This window comes from Pomacea canaliculata, linkage group LG9 (genome assembly GCF_003073045.1).
Source record: "Pomacea canaliculata isolate SZHN2017 linkage group LG9, ASM307304v1, whole genome shotgun sequence".
Lineage (NCBI taxonomy): Eukaryota > Metazoa > Mollusca > Gastropoda > Architaenioglossa > Ampullariidae > Pomacea > Pomacea canaliculata.
Window position 1 is genome coordinate 7115396 of NC_037598.1, and position 17114 is coordinate 7132509.

Sequence of the window (17114 nt, forward strand, 5' to 3'; positions counted from 1 at the left end):
ATTTTACAATGAATAAAAAATTGAACCTTCCCTACCATCGGAGTTGAAACATACCCTAAAATGAGTAACAGTCAACGAGAAAGACAGATGACAGCGAAAACATACATAAACTGTGTATCATTAATGAAAGTAAAGGAAATCCAAGCCATTAAATTTTAAGAAAAGTTTCCATTTTTTAAAAATCGGATGAGGGTGTCTGGTACCCACCTTACGCCATTCAATGATCGGCTAGTCTATCTCCGGAGAAACAGACGGGCTTGAAAAATAAAAAAGGGAAAATTAAAGACACAAGGTGGAAACAGAGCTGTGACAGAAACAAAGGAACAAGATGTAAAGATTGTATTTTTTTTTACATTGGAAGGGGCAGAGATTGTTTAGTCAAAGAAAAAAGAGCAGACTGTCTTTAAAATAGCGAAGAGTGAATGCATAAAGTTGTAGGAAGATGTGCAGACATTCATGCGAGACAGTGAAAAAGTATAACAGTGAAGCTGTATCTACTAGCTAGATAACGAACAAAGACAAACTTCCACAAAGATAAAAAGCCAAAGAAAAGTAGCATATGACAGGTAACAAGACATGTAAAAATACATTGCTAAGATAAGAGACTTGCCACAGCTGTCAGACGAGCACTCTAGTATGTTCCACAGTACATTTTGTTGCCACACATTTTAGAAAGAAAAAGCCACAGTAACAGGAATGCTAAAAATTTGGCTTCCCTTCCTTGCTTTGGTGGTAGTCACAGAAGCAGTCAAATTCCACAAGAGTAAGATTCTTCACATGAGAAAGAGGGACTTCATTGCAAAACGCCAAGGTGAGCCAGCGATTGTCTTTTAGATGTACCTCCTACCCTCGTCCAGAAGACCAAAAAAAAAAACCCAAAACAAAATCATAAAATACCCAAACAACCTGAGTGCCCGATCTTTAAGCAAAGTTTTCTAGATTGTGTACAATTGTAATGTGGATGACCTCTTAACCTGCAGCCTCAGTGAAGACCTGTGTCGCCAACCAGTTCATGTGCGTGTCCGGGGAGTGCATCCCGATGGAGTGGGCATGTGACACCCAGAGAGACTGTCCTGATGGGTCGGATGAAGCAGAGTGCAGTGAGTACTTACTGAGCACTCAGGTGTACTCACTGTAGGCTACACTATACTCAGTGTGCATTAAAGTTCATTTTTTTATAGAGAATGCACAGTCAAGATATGCTAAAGAGTGATCAGTCCAAATAGACTGATGGTCCTCGACTTCAGATGGAGGTACGTCCAGATAAAGTCACCGCAAATTAAAAATATTAACGCTAACACAATTAACCTATCTAACATCATAACCTAGTCTACCCGGGACAAAAATATATATATATATAAAAAAAAAATACAGTCTCCTAGCAATTCACCTTTCTCGGATTTCCTGGCTCCCTTGCTCGGTAGATGTCGTTAACTTCCTTGTGACGTGTCCAGGGTGTGACTGTCTGGGTCCCAACCAGTTCAAGTGTCACAACGGGCAGTGCGTGCCCAGGTCGTCCGTCTGCGATGCTATCGATAACTGTGGCGACTTCAGCGATGAAACCGACTGCCGTGAGTGTTTCAGTGGATTTTGGTTCGATTCTCACCCTGTGATATCATTTACATGATGAAAGAAAACACCGTCCTTAGAAGTGTTGACCATCAAGTTCGATGGTCCAGAAACACTGTAATATGACAAACGGATCTGTCAGCTGACAGATGTATGATGTGACAGTCAGGTTAGCACAGATTAATACTATGACACTGTCCATATGACGACTCAGAAGTTGAAGTAATAAAGTAGAGTATGACAGTCTGACACACAGATCAACATCGGAATAAATACTTTCAGCAGTAAATATTTCCTACATAGAAGTACAGTATTCATCTAGCACCGCGTTGTGATCCAGGATGCATCTAGTATTAAAATCACTATTTCCTATATTTCATTTAATAACAATGTTTTATCTTGTTGATATTATTGTTTCTCATTACAATTTAACCTGTCTTCCCTGCGCATTTACTCGGCTGCTAGATAATGAATTTCACTGCTGGATATGAACCTTCAGATGCCTTGCTGTTCACTTTCTGCTACAGGTGAGTGCCTGTAGGTCTTGGTTCCTGTTTCTACTATTTTCTGCCGTTTTCAGACCTAGTGACGTGCGGACCAGGAAAACTGCAGTGCGACAACCACAAGTGCATCGAGGCCACGTCACAGTGCGATGGCAACGACGACTGTTTCACTGGGTGGGACGAGAGGGACTGTGGTAGGTTGTCTTGTGACTGGGGGCTGGGACACAAGGGACCTCGATAGCTATCCCATGAGCTGTGCACTGTCACCTTTGTTGTTTCCTGAGAAAGGTTCTAACAGATGTGAATTTACACACCACCCACGTACAACTCCAGAATAAACCAATCTCTAATCATTCAATTTATTCCAATGTAACTAAGGCTAGAGGGAATAGGTTTTTGAATGAAGCAGTTCATTCACTACAACGGTAAATACTTTTTGGGTAACATGACTAAATTACTGCAAAACTGGAGTAAATAATTTTCCAAGAATGGCTTTAAAACTAATTTGGAGGGGGTATACAAATGTCAATCTATGAACTTCGTGGCTCTTTGACGATCTTGACTGGCTAAAACCGCCGGCTCTGAGGGCTCTGATTGGCTGAAATCTGTGGTTGCAGGTGGCACGTGCAACTCGTTGCAGTTCCAGTGTGCGGATGGTTCGAGGTGCATTAACGCCCACTGGCAGTGCGATGAGGGCGCCGACTGTGACGACCACAGCGATGAAGTTAACTGTGGGGGTAGGGAAGCAGCACTTTTTCTGTCTACAATAAACAGTTTCACTACACCTGTTCTGCCTAAAATAAACACCTTTTCTGTCTTCAATAAACACCTTTTCTGTCCATGCAGAATGCAACTCCACAACTCACTTCACCTGCTCCAGCGGACGATGTATTCCTATTGACTGGAGATGTGATGGCGACAACGACTGCAACGACCTTTCCGACGAAGTTGGATGTCGTAAGTCGCTCCCAGGGCGAACTAGAATAATTCTAAGTTAAAGGCCTGCATGGACACAAATTTTCGCTTATTAAACTGACCATTGAGAATTTGATTCTAAATGAAAAAAAACTGACAAAAAGAAAGTTATTTTTTATTCACAGACTAGGAATTTAAAAGAAATTAAAGACTAATCCAGTTTGTTCCTGCATTTTTATTATTTGTTATTTTTATTCATTCAAATATTTCCCTCTGATGTTTCTTACATGCAGCTTATTTTACTTGTTTCGAATTTTCTCGCCGTTTTCTTTTTTCACTAAAACCGTCGCTAGATTTCTTTGTTTTATTGTATCAACAATGGAGACACTTGTTGATGGGGTCAGTAAATATCATGTTGTCCTGTAGCCACACTGCACCCCAGTCTGTGTAGCGACATGATGTCTACGAGGGGCTGCCTTCTGATGAACGAGACCTCTGACCCCATCTGTTGGCAGACTGAAGTCGGGTACAAGTACTGTCGCAAGTTCTGCAACCTCTGCTTCACTGGCACCGAACAATGAAAAATGGAAGAGTTTCTTTCTGCAGTCTACCCTTTAAAAAAAATTAGTTCCTTTATTTTTTTTTAATGTTTTATTTTTGTTTGTAGGAGGAAGTGGGCAGGAGACGAGGTCAAAATATGCGAGTAAGCTCCCCTAGTCTTTGTCTGTTGTTACTTGGAAAACTTTTACAAACCAGAATAATCAGAATCACAATCATTATCGTCGTCTTGACCGATCTGATCCCCAGGTGGTTTGAATGTGGAAAAAAAAACAAACAAACAAACCTTTTACAAATGTTCTAGCCATGCCTAAATTAAAGAATTACTAGCAGAGTTTCCGAAGTTTTAAAATGTTCATCTGCTGCTTCTGTCCCCTACTCCAGCTATTTTTAGTTAGCGTAGGCTATAAATAGCACACCGTCATCTCATGCTAGAGGGCACTGACCTTACTACAGGTAGGTTGTTTAGTAGAAGTGTGGGTTAGGGTGTGGGGTGAAGGTTCAAAACCAGGTTGGCGGTGAACAGCGTGAAAACAGAGCAAAACATTTCTCAGCCTCGCTTTTGTTTTGTTAATAAAGAAACAAGGATGACTGCTGCTGCTGGAGCATCACACAACTGTCACGACAGTGACAAGACAGGTGTATCTAGTGTCACATGACTGACACTACAAACTGGTCACAGTCACGTGACACAAGACACACGTGGCTGGCTGAGTTTAAGACTGGATGTTGCACCATAATGAAAGTCATTTGTGTGCTCTTAGAGTATAATGAAAGCAAGCAAAATAAAATTGTTCATCTTCCGCTTATTTTCTCTCTTGCCTATTTTTTTTACGTCTGGGTGTCTGTTCGTCTGCCTGTGTGTCTGTCTTTCCGTTAGTCCGTCGCTCATTACTCCATGCTTACCTTAGCTTCTTTGTTTCTTTAACTGAAGACAGATGCCACTTTGATGGAGACGATGATTACAATTAACAGTGTACAAAAAATTATTTAGAGTGAACGGTAACAAGTGAACTTGTGCCGGACTGTGAACTATTCTTCTTTTGTTAATCATCAGCCTGAGAAAATGAACTTTCCTTTTGGATAGTTTAGAATTAGAGATATTAATTAATAAATAATAATCAGGGATCTTAGATAGCAGTAAGGATAGGTTGACGTATGTTTACTGGGACAAAATTGTTTTCTACATTTATCGTGTATTTGATAGGAGAACAAAGAGAAAATTATTACCATTGTTTGTTGTAACAATACCACACTAGCAGCGTCAAATGTAGAACATTTTCTCACGATCTACCACAAGTAAACAACGTGTGGCAACAGTATGTTTATCACAGAGCAACGATTAAGCTTCATTGTTGTGTCCATGATTTAATGACCTCCATGGTCTCCAGACAAAAAACATTTATGCTTTATTTATGGAAAACAATAGCATCATTATTAACCCTTCAGACAATTCTTTCCCAAGCTAAACGGTCAGGAGATAACCCTATAAAAGCCAAGACTTGGTCTTCATCAGTGACAGACTCCAACAGCAACAACAGTCGTCGGAGATGGGGAGCTTTGTCAACGAAGTCTGTTTTTTCTCCTGCCTTTTCCTTCTTGCCATGTTTCGCCCTGGACTGCTGTCTGGCGTGACTGAGGGCCTGGAAGTTCCAGGACGGAAACACGAGACGGACAACGTGGTGGACAGAAGCAGTGGCGCCCCTTGCGGGTGTAAGACAGTGGATAACCCTCTCAGTGCCCTCGGCACGGTCCTCAACTCCATCTGCAGCGCCGTTGAAACCAATTCCAATGCAGCAAAAGCTGCAGAAAGTAAGATGGCCGCCATGGAGGCTAGGGTCGCTTCCATTGAAAAAGAGTTAGAGGTAAAGTTTGAACAGTGTCAAACGAACCTCCATGTGTTACTTGATCACGTGACAGCCAACTTTTCGTCCTTTGAAGACAGCTTGAGAGCTTCTAAATATCAAGGTACTGTTTTACTGTTATATTTGTTTAAATATTGCAAAGAACATTTTGAATTTTCGAATAGATTGATTGATCGACAGACTGATTGACTGATCGAAATTTTGACAGTCCGATTTCTCTGCTCCTATTCTTCTCATTTTCTCCCCCATACCATGAGGTTATCTGTTTGATTTTTCCATTGGAGATACCTTCTCAGAATTACCTTTTCCTTTCTGATCATTCTTTGGCATGGCGGTTACTTAATGGCTGTTTCAACAAACTTGGATTTATATTTTTTCCTCTCTTTCAGTGGGGTTCACAGTGAGATTTTCCGCTGATCCGGTGACTAACGTTGGAGCCAACGCCATTTACCAGTTCAACAATGTCATCACAAATGTCGGTAACGGCTACAACCACCAGACAGGTGTCTTCACGGCCCCTGTCGCTGGACTGTATGCGTTTCACCTCAACATCATGGGCACGAACGAGAGCCCGGCCGTCCATCTAGCCATCGAGAAGGAAGGGCCAGAGGTCATCGGCCACGCGTGGGCAGAAGGAAGCACCGACAACTACGACCAGGGCTCTACGACGGTGGTTGTCTCCATGCAACAAGGGCAGCAAGCGTGGGTTAGGCACCAAGGGGGTAACACTCACATCAGGGGAAGCAACTGGTCGGCGTTCACTGGGCTGCTTGTGCAGACTCAATAAACAAACTGGGTAACTTCAAAACTATATTCAACTCCCAGGTTTTTTCCTTGCATTTTTCACTCAAATAATTTTCTTTTCCCACATTTAAATATTAGGTTTAACCACGTTTCATTATAGCTCACGTGAAGTGGTTTTTTAAAAAATGTTTATGATTTATATATACAGAAAGATTTATCTCGTATTAAGAATTTTATTTTGCCAGCAAGGTTGCATTCGAACAAAGAGAGCATAAGTGAAGGAAATATTCGCGAAGAATTCAAAGCATTTCATCTGACACAAATAAAACAATTGACAGGAACACTGGACATAAATTAAAAAAAAAAAAATTAAAGCCATGAATAACGGTTGTATGAGTTTAGGACGAGAAGTCCATTTTATTAACTGTTGTTTACAAGTGGAGCTTTACATGCTTAATAATTAAAATCATTTCTATTTGTTAAAAATCTGAGATCCTAAGAATCGGTGTTCTGTTTTGTTAAAATATCCCCAAATGGTCCCCATTGATAATTTACCGGCCTGTCCTGTAAATATTTGAGAGTAAGGCTACCACCAGGTCATAAATACGGATGTCTAGCCACTGTCTGCGAATAGCAGATTACCCAGACCAGACTGAATAGGAGATAGGGTATAGGTGCTTTATGAATACGAGCCCTGGACAGTGGCAAAATTATTCATTGGAGATTCCAGGCTGCCTCAGAAAACCTCATCCGCTAACGAAACTCCACGCAATCGTCTTACCAGGGTGGTGTCCTGCGAATTAATAGCAAGTAACTCGCCTTTTTGATTTTTTTAGCTGGTTTTTGTTCTCAAAATCATCTTCATAGTAATAATTCATCGGAGCACTTAAAAACCGTCATAGACTTTTATTCTGATATTACTGAAAAACATTTTATCGCAACTGCCTTTAAAGACGAGAATAACAAATTGAGAGAAACTCATTCTGTCATTTGTTGCAAAGACGCCATGCTGTCATCTAGTTGCCAGGGTGATCATCTTTCAGAGATGGAAAATGTCTTTAGGAGAGGACACAAGAACGATAATTTCGTTCTTTTCAGTTTTCCAAGCAAAGGTTACAGAACTTGCGGCAGTACTTGAAACCGAGGTCGTCGTGACAGATAGGAAGTGACGTCTCGTTCATGAGCAGACAACCCCGCAGAGTCAGTCGGTCGTTGCAGACGTTTGGATGTAACGTAGCTAAGGGAGATAATTATAATCAGAGCAGCATTCAAACGTCAGCAATCTAGCAATGTTTGAAATTAAATGTATTTAATAAAAACGTATTATGGGATGCAAATAAAAGAAGACAATGCAAGGGAAATAAAATAAATTGTGAAGCAGATGTTTTTGACTATTTTCTTGCTCATCTTGTAAACTCGTTGTAAGACAACAAACCAGTTCAAGATAACAAAGGTCAAAGAATAGACAAAGTTTATCTTAGCAGCGGACTCTACATCTCTCCGATCCTCTTGCCGCATTCAATCTCATCACATTTTTTTTTTCGTCTTGGTCTTTTTTGTCTTCAATGAAGTAAAGAAAAACGAGAACTTCTAGTGAATGGTTGAAGAATGGTTTGAAGGAGTTTTCGACAGGTAATGATTGGAGAGGGATGTCAAACAATCAAACGCTAGCATGAACTATGACCTTTATCATCTCGACACGCATCCTCAGACCATCCCGAGTACTCACGGCAGCCGAGTTCATCCGAGAAATCGCCGCAGTCGTCGTTATTGTCACACCTCCATTTGAGGAGCACGCACCCTCCATGGGCGCACTGGAAATGGATTGTGGGATTGCACTCTGTTGAATAGAGACAGAAAGGGTTAATAGTGACTTCAATTAGTCTTCTTCAGGAACGTTCTGAAAAGGGGAGATAATATTGGGGGTCGTAACTGATCTCTTTTAGGGTCGTAACAGCTGGATGGTACTTGTGTGCTCACCTCGGAAATGCTTTGATCAAGATCTCTAAAGAGAAGTAGAAATGGTAATAAACATTATTTTGTTACTGTCAATAGTATTCTACATTGGTCAAAATAACCTAATCATCTCTTTTTGAAAGATTCACGGCCGCGATGATTATAATCATAATATATGTGCTATCAATGTCAGAAAAACTTTTTGTACCCGAGCAGACACACAGGACATCATACCTTCACAAGACATGCACAAAGCTATATATATATAGAGAGAGAGATAGAGAGAGAGATGGACACAAACATCAGGACATACACATACAATTAGAGATCAAAAACTAATAAAACATTTCTTTGAAAAACAGTCGGTAGAAAAGCAGCCAGTCGGACAAAAAAAAAAAAAATTTGACAGGAAAAGAGAAGGATAAAGAGAAAGATAGAGAGAAAGAAAAAGAGACACACACACTGAAAACGAGAGAGGGTGGAAAGGTTGGAGGTCACAGCATCACAAATACCACAATGCTGCTCATCACTGTTGTCGCTGCAGTCACTGACACCGTCACACTCCAAGGCAGGGGGAATGCACTCGATGCCATTAGTGCACCGGAAGTGGTCGTGCTCGCACCTGCTGTCTGTTGGTTAAACAAGAGACTGCATGCACACAGCGCACCAAGAATCGATCAGCGAGCTCCCAACGTCTTCTAGGAAGAAAACAAATCTTTTGCCTATGTGTTCTTTTCTTGACCCTAAATGTGTCATTACCTTTTCTTCACTCAGTATTCTAGATATTTTAGAAATAAAAATAATTGTTAGGTTTTTGAATCTAAATACTTTGATAACTGATAACAATTTACAAGTATTTTTATCCGTTAATATCCTAACCTCGCTGTGGGAATAATAGAGTTAACACACACTTTGCAAAGAAGACTGGATCCGATTTTAAATTCAAATCTTCGTTGCACGGCACTCAAGGCAGTCTTGGACAGAGTGAGACTGATTTCACACCTGTCACTACCTGTTCACCCTACTGCAACTTAGGCCAACATTGGCACATTATACAACAACAACAACAACAACAACAACAACAACAACAACAACAACAACCTACCACAGTCAGTCTCGTCCCATCCGTTATGACAGTCATTTTCACCATCACACAGCCACGATTCCTCTATGCACTTGTAGTTATCACATTGCACCTGTCCAGGTCTACAGGTGTGCAGATCTGAGGGCAGCAAGAAAAACATGGAAACTGGAGTCAAAGTGCATCATTCACCTGCAGATGTACTTCTCTCAGACCATTGAAGCGCGCGCGCGCGTGTGTACGTGTGTGTGTGTGAACAAACGGCTTTTTCATCGTAAAAGAACGATCACGTGCTTTAGTTAAACCTCACTCAGGTTGAAATATTTACATCAGTGTAACTTCATACTAAGAACACAACAAACAAGGGGAAAGCACTCACGGCAATAAACCTCGTCGGTGTGATCCCCGCAGTCGTTCTGTGTGTCGCAAACGAAGGAGTGAGGAATACACTTTCTGTTTTTACACTGAAACTTGTTTTCACCTGTGCAAGTGCACTCTGAAAATATCCCAGAAAAGAAAATCTTAGAGTAGACTCAATCCAGTCGTATCCAAAGGTTTAACTATGATGAGCAGCTAGTCACAAAGTGGTGCGATGTTTGTTGTGATGTGTGGATGTGAACAAATCCACCTCTCGGAAAAAATAAGAGTTGAGGAATGGATGACAAAATGTCGTCTGGAAAACAGCTGTTGATCAGAGACTGTTAACATCGCGACAATGAATGAATGAATGAATGAATGAATGAATCCTGACAATTAGAGTCAATGTCGACTGGGAGTTCAAGAGTTTGGAAGTGTTGAGGACGCCATCAGCTACTCACCACATTCCATTTCGTCAGACCCGTCCTCACAGTCGGCCTCTGTGTCGCACGCCCAGTCTGAAGGAATGCACTCACCGGAAGCGCACATAAACTCGTACTCCACACATCTGATCCCTAATACAGGAAAGTCATTAAGGGGGTTTAATTTAATTCTATCAGAAATGCAACCAATACTACGCTAACTTCACTTAAAGGAAGAAGAAATAGGGGAAAAACCCAACGGAAGTAAAACGAAGAGAAAAAAAAGAACAAATAAATAAAACAGAAACGAATGAGAAAAATAAAAGGAATGTTAATAAGAAGAGGAACAGGAGAAAGGGAGGAGGGGAACAAGGAAGTAAACAAAATGAAGAAAGATAAATTTTCGAGAGATAAAGACAAGACACTTAAAAGATAACCTATAGATAACAACACAATAAGGAACTAAAGAAATAAGACCAATCGTGGAATGAATAGTTCACACAGTATTTGATTTTTATTGCCTGTGAGCTTAACTGACAACCTTAAAGGAATTGTTTTTACTTCTCTTTTATTCTTCTTATTGTTCTTATTCGCTACTGATATCTCAGTTGTTTGTATGCAAAAATATTGTTGTGGATTCTGTAGGCAGTACTATCTTGACAAGAGTAGTACAACATGACAGCAGCTTCTATTTATATGTTTTGTCAGTTTACGATGGTTCTCCACACATGCTATTGTTGACCATCAACATGTTCTCAGAGAGATAGCGAGGGATGAAGAAGACAAGAGCTCATGTGTGGCTTTCAAGAAGACAAGGATCAAAAGACAAGAGCTCGCTCACCTTGTCGTTTCGTCATCAAGCTTCGTTTCTGTGCAAACTGTAGTTTACTCTTGTGGTATTTGACTGCCTGTGTGACTGTCAGCACGAGACACACCAACAACACAAACTTCATCTCGTCTGCTACAGTTAGAAAGACGAGTTAGAGAAGGGTTTGGCCTTTGTAGCCTTCGAGTGTAAAATAAGGTTATCTGGGCAACTCCTGACCTTCTGTGTGACCTCTTGTATATTCTGGCCTTCTTAAAATATGTGAATATACATTTATGTTATATATCTTACTGGGAAATTTTGAAGTCAATAAAGTATTGATATCGCTGATTTTTTTTTAATCAGGGTTTTACACACACACACACTCTCACACATGCACACACACACACGCACGCATTCACACATGTAAGCACTAAGAACATACATATAGAAAGATTACATGACCCACAGCCTGCTCAGATACTGTAGTGGGTTAAAAACTGTGGAGTGTGTTCGGTGACAATGTCTTGTACTCAAGAAAAAACACTATTACACGCAGTCTGTTGTCTGCTCTTGTTTACAGAAACTATCTTCTCAGCGAAGTTTGAAAACTGGTAACAGGGAGGTAACATTATAGCTGATAGGAATCTAGAAAAACATAGTTTTAATCAGGAATCTGTTTTGTACTTCTAAGTGAAACGAAAAATTTAGTTATTGTTTTTCTAGAGAACTAAACCAATCTGGCCTCCCTGGGAAATTAAATTAACACGACCTCGCTTAAAAAGAAAACTTAATTAGCATGGCCGTGGATATATTAACATGATCTATCCAGAGATATAAAATAACATGGCCTCACTGTAGAAGTAAATTAACCTGACACTACCAGAAAACTATACTTTGCCTGTCCAGTAAATATTTATGCAATGTGACTGACTGACTGACTGACTGACATCGGTCTGAGTGGGACATGATGGTTGACAGACGTTGGTCTGTGTCAAAAAAGACCAAGACCTTTAACACTACAACAGGGTTTAAAATGAAATCACTTCTAGACAAAGGACAGAAGCATCATAAAGAAGAATGTTGATAACTGGGATCAAATGAAAACAGATAGTTTAGGTTTGAGTTAGACAAAGGACAGTGAGAAATCCACGGTATGCTCATCACGTGGGTCACCACACACAACATCAGTCGTTGCCTTGCATTCGTAGAAAAAGCCAGGCCATGAAATTAATAGTTCAGGGAATATGCGGCATTTATTTATAGAAACTATGTATTAATCAAAGACAGATATTAAGTATGAAAAAACATCCAATTATCGTTGACCTCTACATCATAATGATCTGCATCGTCGTTACAGCCATCATCATTCACTCCTGTAATTACTCATATATTTCAAGTAATTATTCGTGTAACTCGTGAAATTATTTATGTAACTCACTCAGCAAGAAAGAATGAACGCAGTTGACAGTGGAATTTTATTTGTGAAGTCAGTTTAGTAAGAGAAATGCCTGTCCACCCATAAAAGGAGTTCAGAACAAGAAAAAGTCCGAGAATGCTCGAACAACAGAACTTTCTATCCATCCCCGACATTCGTACTTAGGGAACAGAACGGGTGTGAAGAACACGTGTCCTCATTTCATTCATCTGGGTTTACTGTGCAGTGTTTGCAGAACTTGCGGCAGTACTTGAAGCCGAGGTCGTCGTCGAGGCAGATAGGAAGTGACGTGTCGTTCATCAGCAGACAACCCCGTAGTGTCATTCGGTCGCGGCAGTCGTCTGGGTGTAAGGCAGCTAGAGAAGAAAATATCATTTACTGCAGAGTTTAGAATTCAAGAGTTTACAATGCATTATTGTTAAATCTTTTTGGAATGGAGAAAAAGCTGTTCACGAACTGTGAGTGAGTAATACCAACAGGTTAATACTGCGAGAAATAAAGACTGAAAGATAGAACCAGTTCGGTTTCCAATCCATAAGACAAAATAGAAAGTAAGAATATAGAAAGAAGAACAAAGAGAAACGTGATTGTTTTGAAAAAATTAATATCTTTATGTCGAATGAAAAAATATGTATGTAAATTTTGGTACGTAAACAAAGTGGGTATGTATAGTACAAAAATCACACTACAGATGTATCTTATTTATGTACTTTCGTATTTACTCGTCTTTACTAAATTTCACAACAGATCAGTTATCTTTAGAGTAAAGCTAAGGTCAGATGTTAGGTGAAATCAGAGGATATATAAGGTTATAGGTTAGGTAAAGTCAGAGATACATAAGGTTAGAGGTTAGAGGACGTCAGAGGATAGGTAGAGTCCGTGGAGATTGTACGAGAGGCATTATACTTCAGTCATTATTCCGTTAAAATCCTCATCTAAGGCCTTTGGTGATAAATTTTCACAGATTAAAAAAAGGAATCAAAGTACACGATCTGAACTTTCACGTGAACTACATGAACTGACATGAACTTTAACACTCGTGGACCATTCGTACGTCACGTGCAACTTACGACAGCCGACTTCGTCAGTAAAATCGCCGCAGTCGTCGTCGCCATCACATCGCCATTGGATGGGAATACATCGTCCACCGGGGCACTGGAACTGGGTGACGGGGTCACATACTGTGGACAGGAGTGAGGTCACATGGAAAATGTTTTTAAATTCATTAAATTTTAATTAATATAACAACAACACTTAAACATCATTCGTCATGGTTACAGTCTGATCACCAGAGGCTGATTACTACGTAGATTACTTACCTCAATACAAAATGTTGTGATATCTTGAAAAGACAGTCACACAAAAACAGTTGGGGGGAGAGAAGAAAAGGTTGGAAGAAAGATTTACTTATTACATCACACCACGGGATCAAAACCACTCACCACAGTTCACCTCGTCGCTACTGTCACCACAGTCATTATCTCCATCACACTCCCAGCTAGAGGGGATGCACCTCCCATCGGTGCACTGGAACAGGTCCTCATTGCACGTGCCACCTGCAGATGAATGCACATCTAACCTAGCAGGACGGCGGACTGCAAACTGTTCTATGTTTTTTAATGTTACACTGACTACGCATGATAGGTGTGAACACATTTCCTTCAATTTCATTATTTAAATCGATTAATGATCAGCATCTGGTCAAAGATCTCGACCTCAAACGACGTAATAATAATAAGAAATTAGATAAGCCAATGTGTACTCGTCCCTAACAGATTCAAATTACGACCCAGATTCATTCCGTTTTCACTAGAGAGATCAGTGATTGTTGCTGAAGATTGATTGAAGACAATAAATGAGATAAATTTAACATTTTTGCTCGGGTTGGTCTTTAAGGCAACTTTCTGGTCACCAGGGACAGACGAGGGTCGTAACTTGACGACCTACACTACTTACCGCAGTTGCTCTCGTCCCAGCCGTTACGACAGTCGTCAGAACCGTCACACAGCCACGATTCCTCAATACACCTGTGGTTGTCACACTGCACCTGGCCAGGTCTACAGGTGGTCAGGTCTGCAGCGAGAAACAGGCATAATATTGGTGAGATTTCACAGCTCAGCTAGATGACACGTAAAGTAGATATCACAACCCTCACCTCAGCTAAAACAACGAGACTTTTTATTGAAAGCAAAGATGTTGATATAAAGTCAAATTTTTCTCGGTGAAATTAACATTAAAAATATTCATATTCAAACTATATAAGAATATGATCTTGTTAAAAAAAAAAAAAAAAACCACAAGAAAATACTACTAGACATGGAGAAGCACTCACGGCAATCTACTTCGTCGCTGCCATCGCCACAGTCGTTGAACATGTCGCAAACGAAGGAGCGAGGAATACAGTTGCCGTTTTTGCACTGAAATTTGTGCTCGCCTCGACAAGCGCAGTCTAAACAAATGTGATGAACAGAATACAACAAACCTATCTTAAAAACACAGTTCCAATTACAGACTAAATATTTTACGAAAAAGTGTTAAGATAATCCTAATATGTGATTACTAGCGAACCTCAAGCTGTGTTCAGTTCCAGAATCTTCGAGGGTGCTACTACCTTATATGATAATAGTAATCAATGCGATAACCTCCCTTAAGTGGTTCACCGAGGTAGGATTCAGAAAATATTGAAAAAGTGATCTTCAAGGAGTGTGTGTGTGTGTGTGGGGGGAGACTTAAAAGACTTTATAACAAGCTCGGACAATGAAGGGTGCTTGTAAGTGGCCCACCCTGTAGAACAAACGGGTACACAGTCATCACTGACCACATTCCGCTTCGTCAGACCCGTCGAGGCAGTCGGCTTGTGCATCGCACGTCCACATTGAAGGAAGACATTCACCGGAAGTGCACATGAACTGGTTCTCGCCACAGATCCGTGCTGCAACATCAGGCATGGTCATCAAGTTGGTGATATGCAATAAAATACATCGAATGGTATGTCACCCAGTCAGAAAGTTACGGAATGAAACAGGGGCTTAGACTCACTTCACTCTGAGCAGAGATTCTGAGGTCAAAGTTCATGGTGAGGTTTATGACAACCGGACCTAGCGACTCCACATGCAGGGTGGAACATTGCGAACTGGATACAATAAACATTCTGTTTGCACATCGGATCGACTGCATTATAGGCTGTTGTAGATTGTATTGCAAAGTGCATTATCAACTGTAATACGTATTATCAACTATATTGTCATCTGTATTATCAACACCATTATCATTATTATTGCTATTCCAACTGCTGCTGTGGTTCATCGTTTCATTTGTGGGAGGCATCATTAGTGATAATAACAAGAACAACTTATCAGCAGCATCTTTTAGCTTGGCAGAGAGCTCAAGAGAACAAACGATAAAACGAACAAACAACAAACACATACAGGGAACATGGGAAAAATATAACTCCCGGAGAATTTGAAGGTTCGTGTTATCCCCAAAGGAGCTCATGTGTGGCTTTCAAGAAGACAAGGGATCAAAAGACAAGAGCTCCCTCACCTTGTCGTTTCGCCATCAAGCTTCGTTTCTGTGCAAACTGTAGTTTACTCTTGTGGTATTTGACTGCCTGTGTGACTGTCAGCACCAGGCACACCAACAACACAAACTTCAACATGGTTCCTGCCTTACACTTTTAACGAAGTTTTTGAGAGACGAAATGCTTAAGGTAGCCTTATACAAGATAAGCAGAATGCTCTTATCTTTGCCTTTAGGCGAACTTTATATCCTCGGTCTTTTTTCTGCGTGACCTCATGTGTCTTCATGGCATGATTGTGGTACACGTTTGCTATTTAAGCAAGATGAAAAGAAGATAATGATGTTGTTTTTAGGGAATCATGTTTGTCTTGTTTGTATTTGGTGTAAGGCACTCTTTTTTTTAATGAAAAAGCGGAGTAATTGCATAATTTGATAAAAAAACATCAATAGCACCTAGTAACACAAGTTTTGAAATAGCAATGCTTTGTCTTGACAAATATAAGGACAAGAAATGAAAGTAGACAAATATTCTAAAATCTTAATACAAAACTTACACATGATCCTCATCATACGAATAATCACTTGCACCGTCATGCTTGAAATATGTTTACAAATAAAGCAATGAAAATGATGATAATGATACTATAAAGATTTACATAAAAGGTAATGATCTTGACTTATTATAATGTACATGTGTTTAGAAGATTAAATAACAAATACTAAATTAATAGACATTAAATAGTATTACACATTATGCACACACAAAAAAACAAAAAAAACAACAACAAAAAAACAAAACAAAAAAACACAAACAACACAAACACAAAAGAGAGAAAAAGAGGAGGAAGAGGAATGTGAAAAGAACATGATTCGCAGGCTCCTCATTAGACTACAATGTAAATGCATTCTCACTTTATATATTATAACAAAAAAAAAAAACAAAAAAAAACAACAAAAAAAAAAAACAACAACAAAACCATGCACAGACAGAAACATTCAGTGTGTGAAGAGAAGCTGCTTATATGGCATCCATTTTTTAGAAAAACGTTCTGGCTTACTATTTATTGTGTAGTAATATTTTTCTACATGATATCTTTTCTTTATTTCCAATACAAATGAGTTCACACTTAGATGAATATTGAAACATTTGCACCGATAAATATAAAACTTTGCCATAATTAGAATAAGGCTGAATATCTTATCTGTCATAAGCTCATTTTGGACTCCAAATAGTATTAGCTGTTTCTTTACTTCTATCTGCTCACAATGAGCACATTTTTCTTTTAACTTAGTAAAGAGATCATTCCAAAATTTTTTTACAATAATACAATCAAAAAACAAGTTTCTATAGATTCCCTTGACTGAGTGCAGAAGGTGCAAAG

At 39.7% G+C, this 17114-nt stretch overlaps 3 protein-coding genes across 3 annotated transcripts; 2 read left to right on the top strand and 1 right to left on the bottom strand.

Annotated features, from left to right (window-relative positions):
• The first annotated feature begins 582 nt into the window (after positions 1–582).
• Positions 583–4350, top strand: LOC112572030 (very low-density lipoprotein receptor-like). Its single transcript, XM_025251531.1, has 7 exons — positions 583–811; positions 981–1100; positions 1455–1571; positions 2150–2266; positions 2690–2809; positions 2919–3029; positions 3414–4350. The coding sequence occupies exons 1-7, from the start codon at positions 697–699 to the stop codon at positions 3566–3568; spliced, it is 855 nt and encodes a 284-aa protein (XP_025107316.1). The 5' UTR covers positions 583–696; the 3' UTR covers positions 3569–4350.
• A 696-nt stretch (positions 4351–5046) lies between these two features.
• LOC112572032 (heavy metal-binding protein HIP-like) lies at positions 5047–7536 on the top strand. Its single transcript, XM_025251534.1, has 2 exons — positions 5047–5513; positions 5800–7536. Exons 1-2 carry the CDS (start codon positions 5096–5098, stop codon positions 6195–6197), a joined length of 816 nt encoding a protein of 271 aa, XP_025107319.1. The 5' UTR covers positions 5047–5095; the 3' UTR covers positions 6198–7536.
• Positions 6537–15997, bottom strand: LOC112572129 (sortilin-related receptor-like). Its single transcript, XM_025251679.1, has 14 exons — positions 15757–15997; positions 15032–15145; positions 14546–14662; positions 14170–14286; positions 13656–13769; positions 13284–13394; positions 12417–12569; positions 10812–10931; positions 10010–10123; positions 9571–9687; positions 9216–9332; positions 8623–8739; positions 7884–7994; positions 6537–7391 (listed from the first exon to the last, which is right to left on the bottom strand). The coding sequence occupies exons 1-14, from the start codon at positions 15869–15871 to the stop codon at positions 7249–7251; spliced, it is 1680 nt and encodes a 559-aa protein (XP_025107464.1). The 5' UTR covers positions 15872–15997; the 3' UTR covers positions 6537–7248.
• Positions 15998–17114: the final 1117 nt, after the last annotated feature.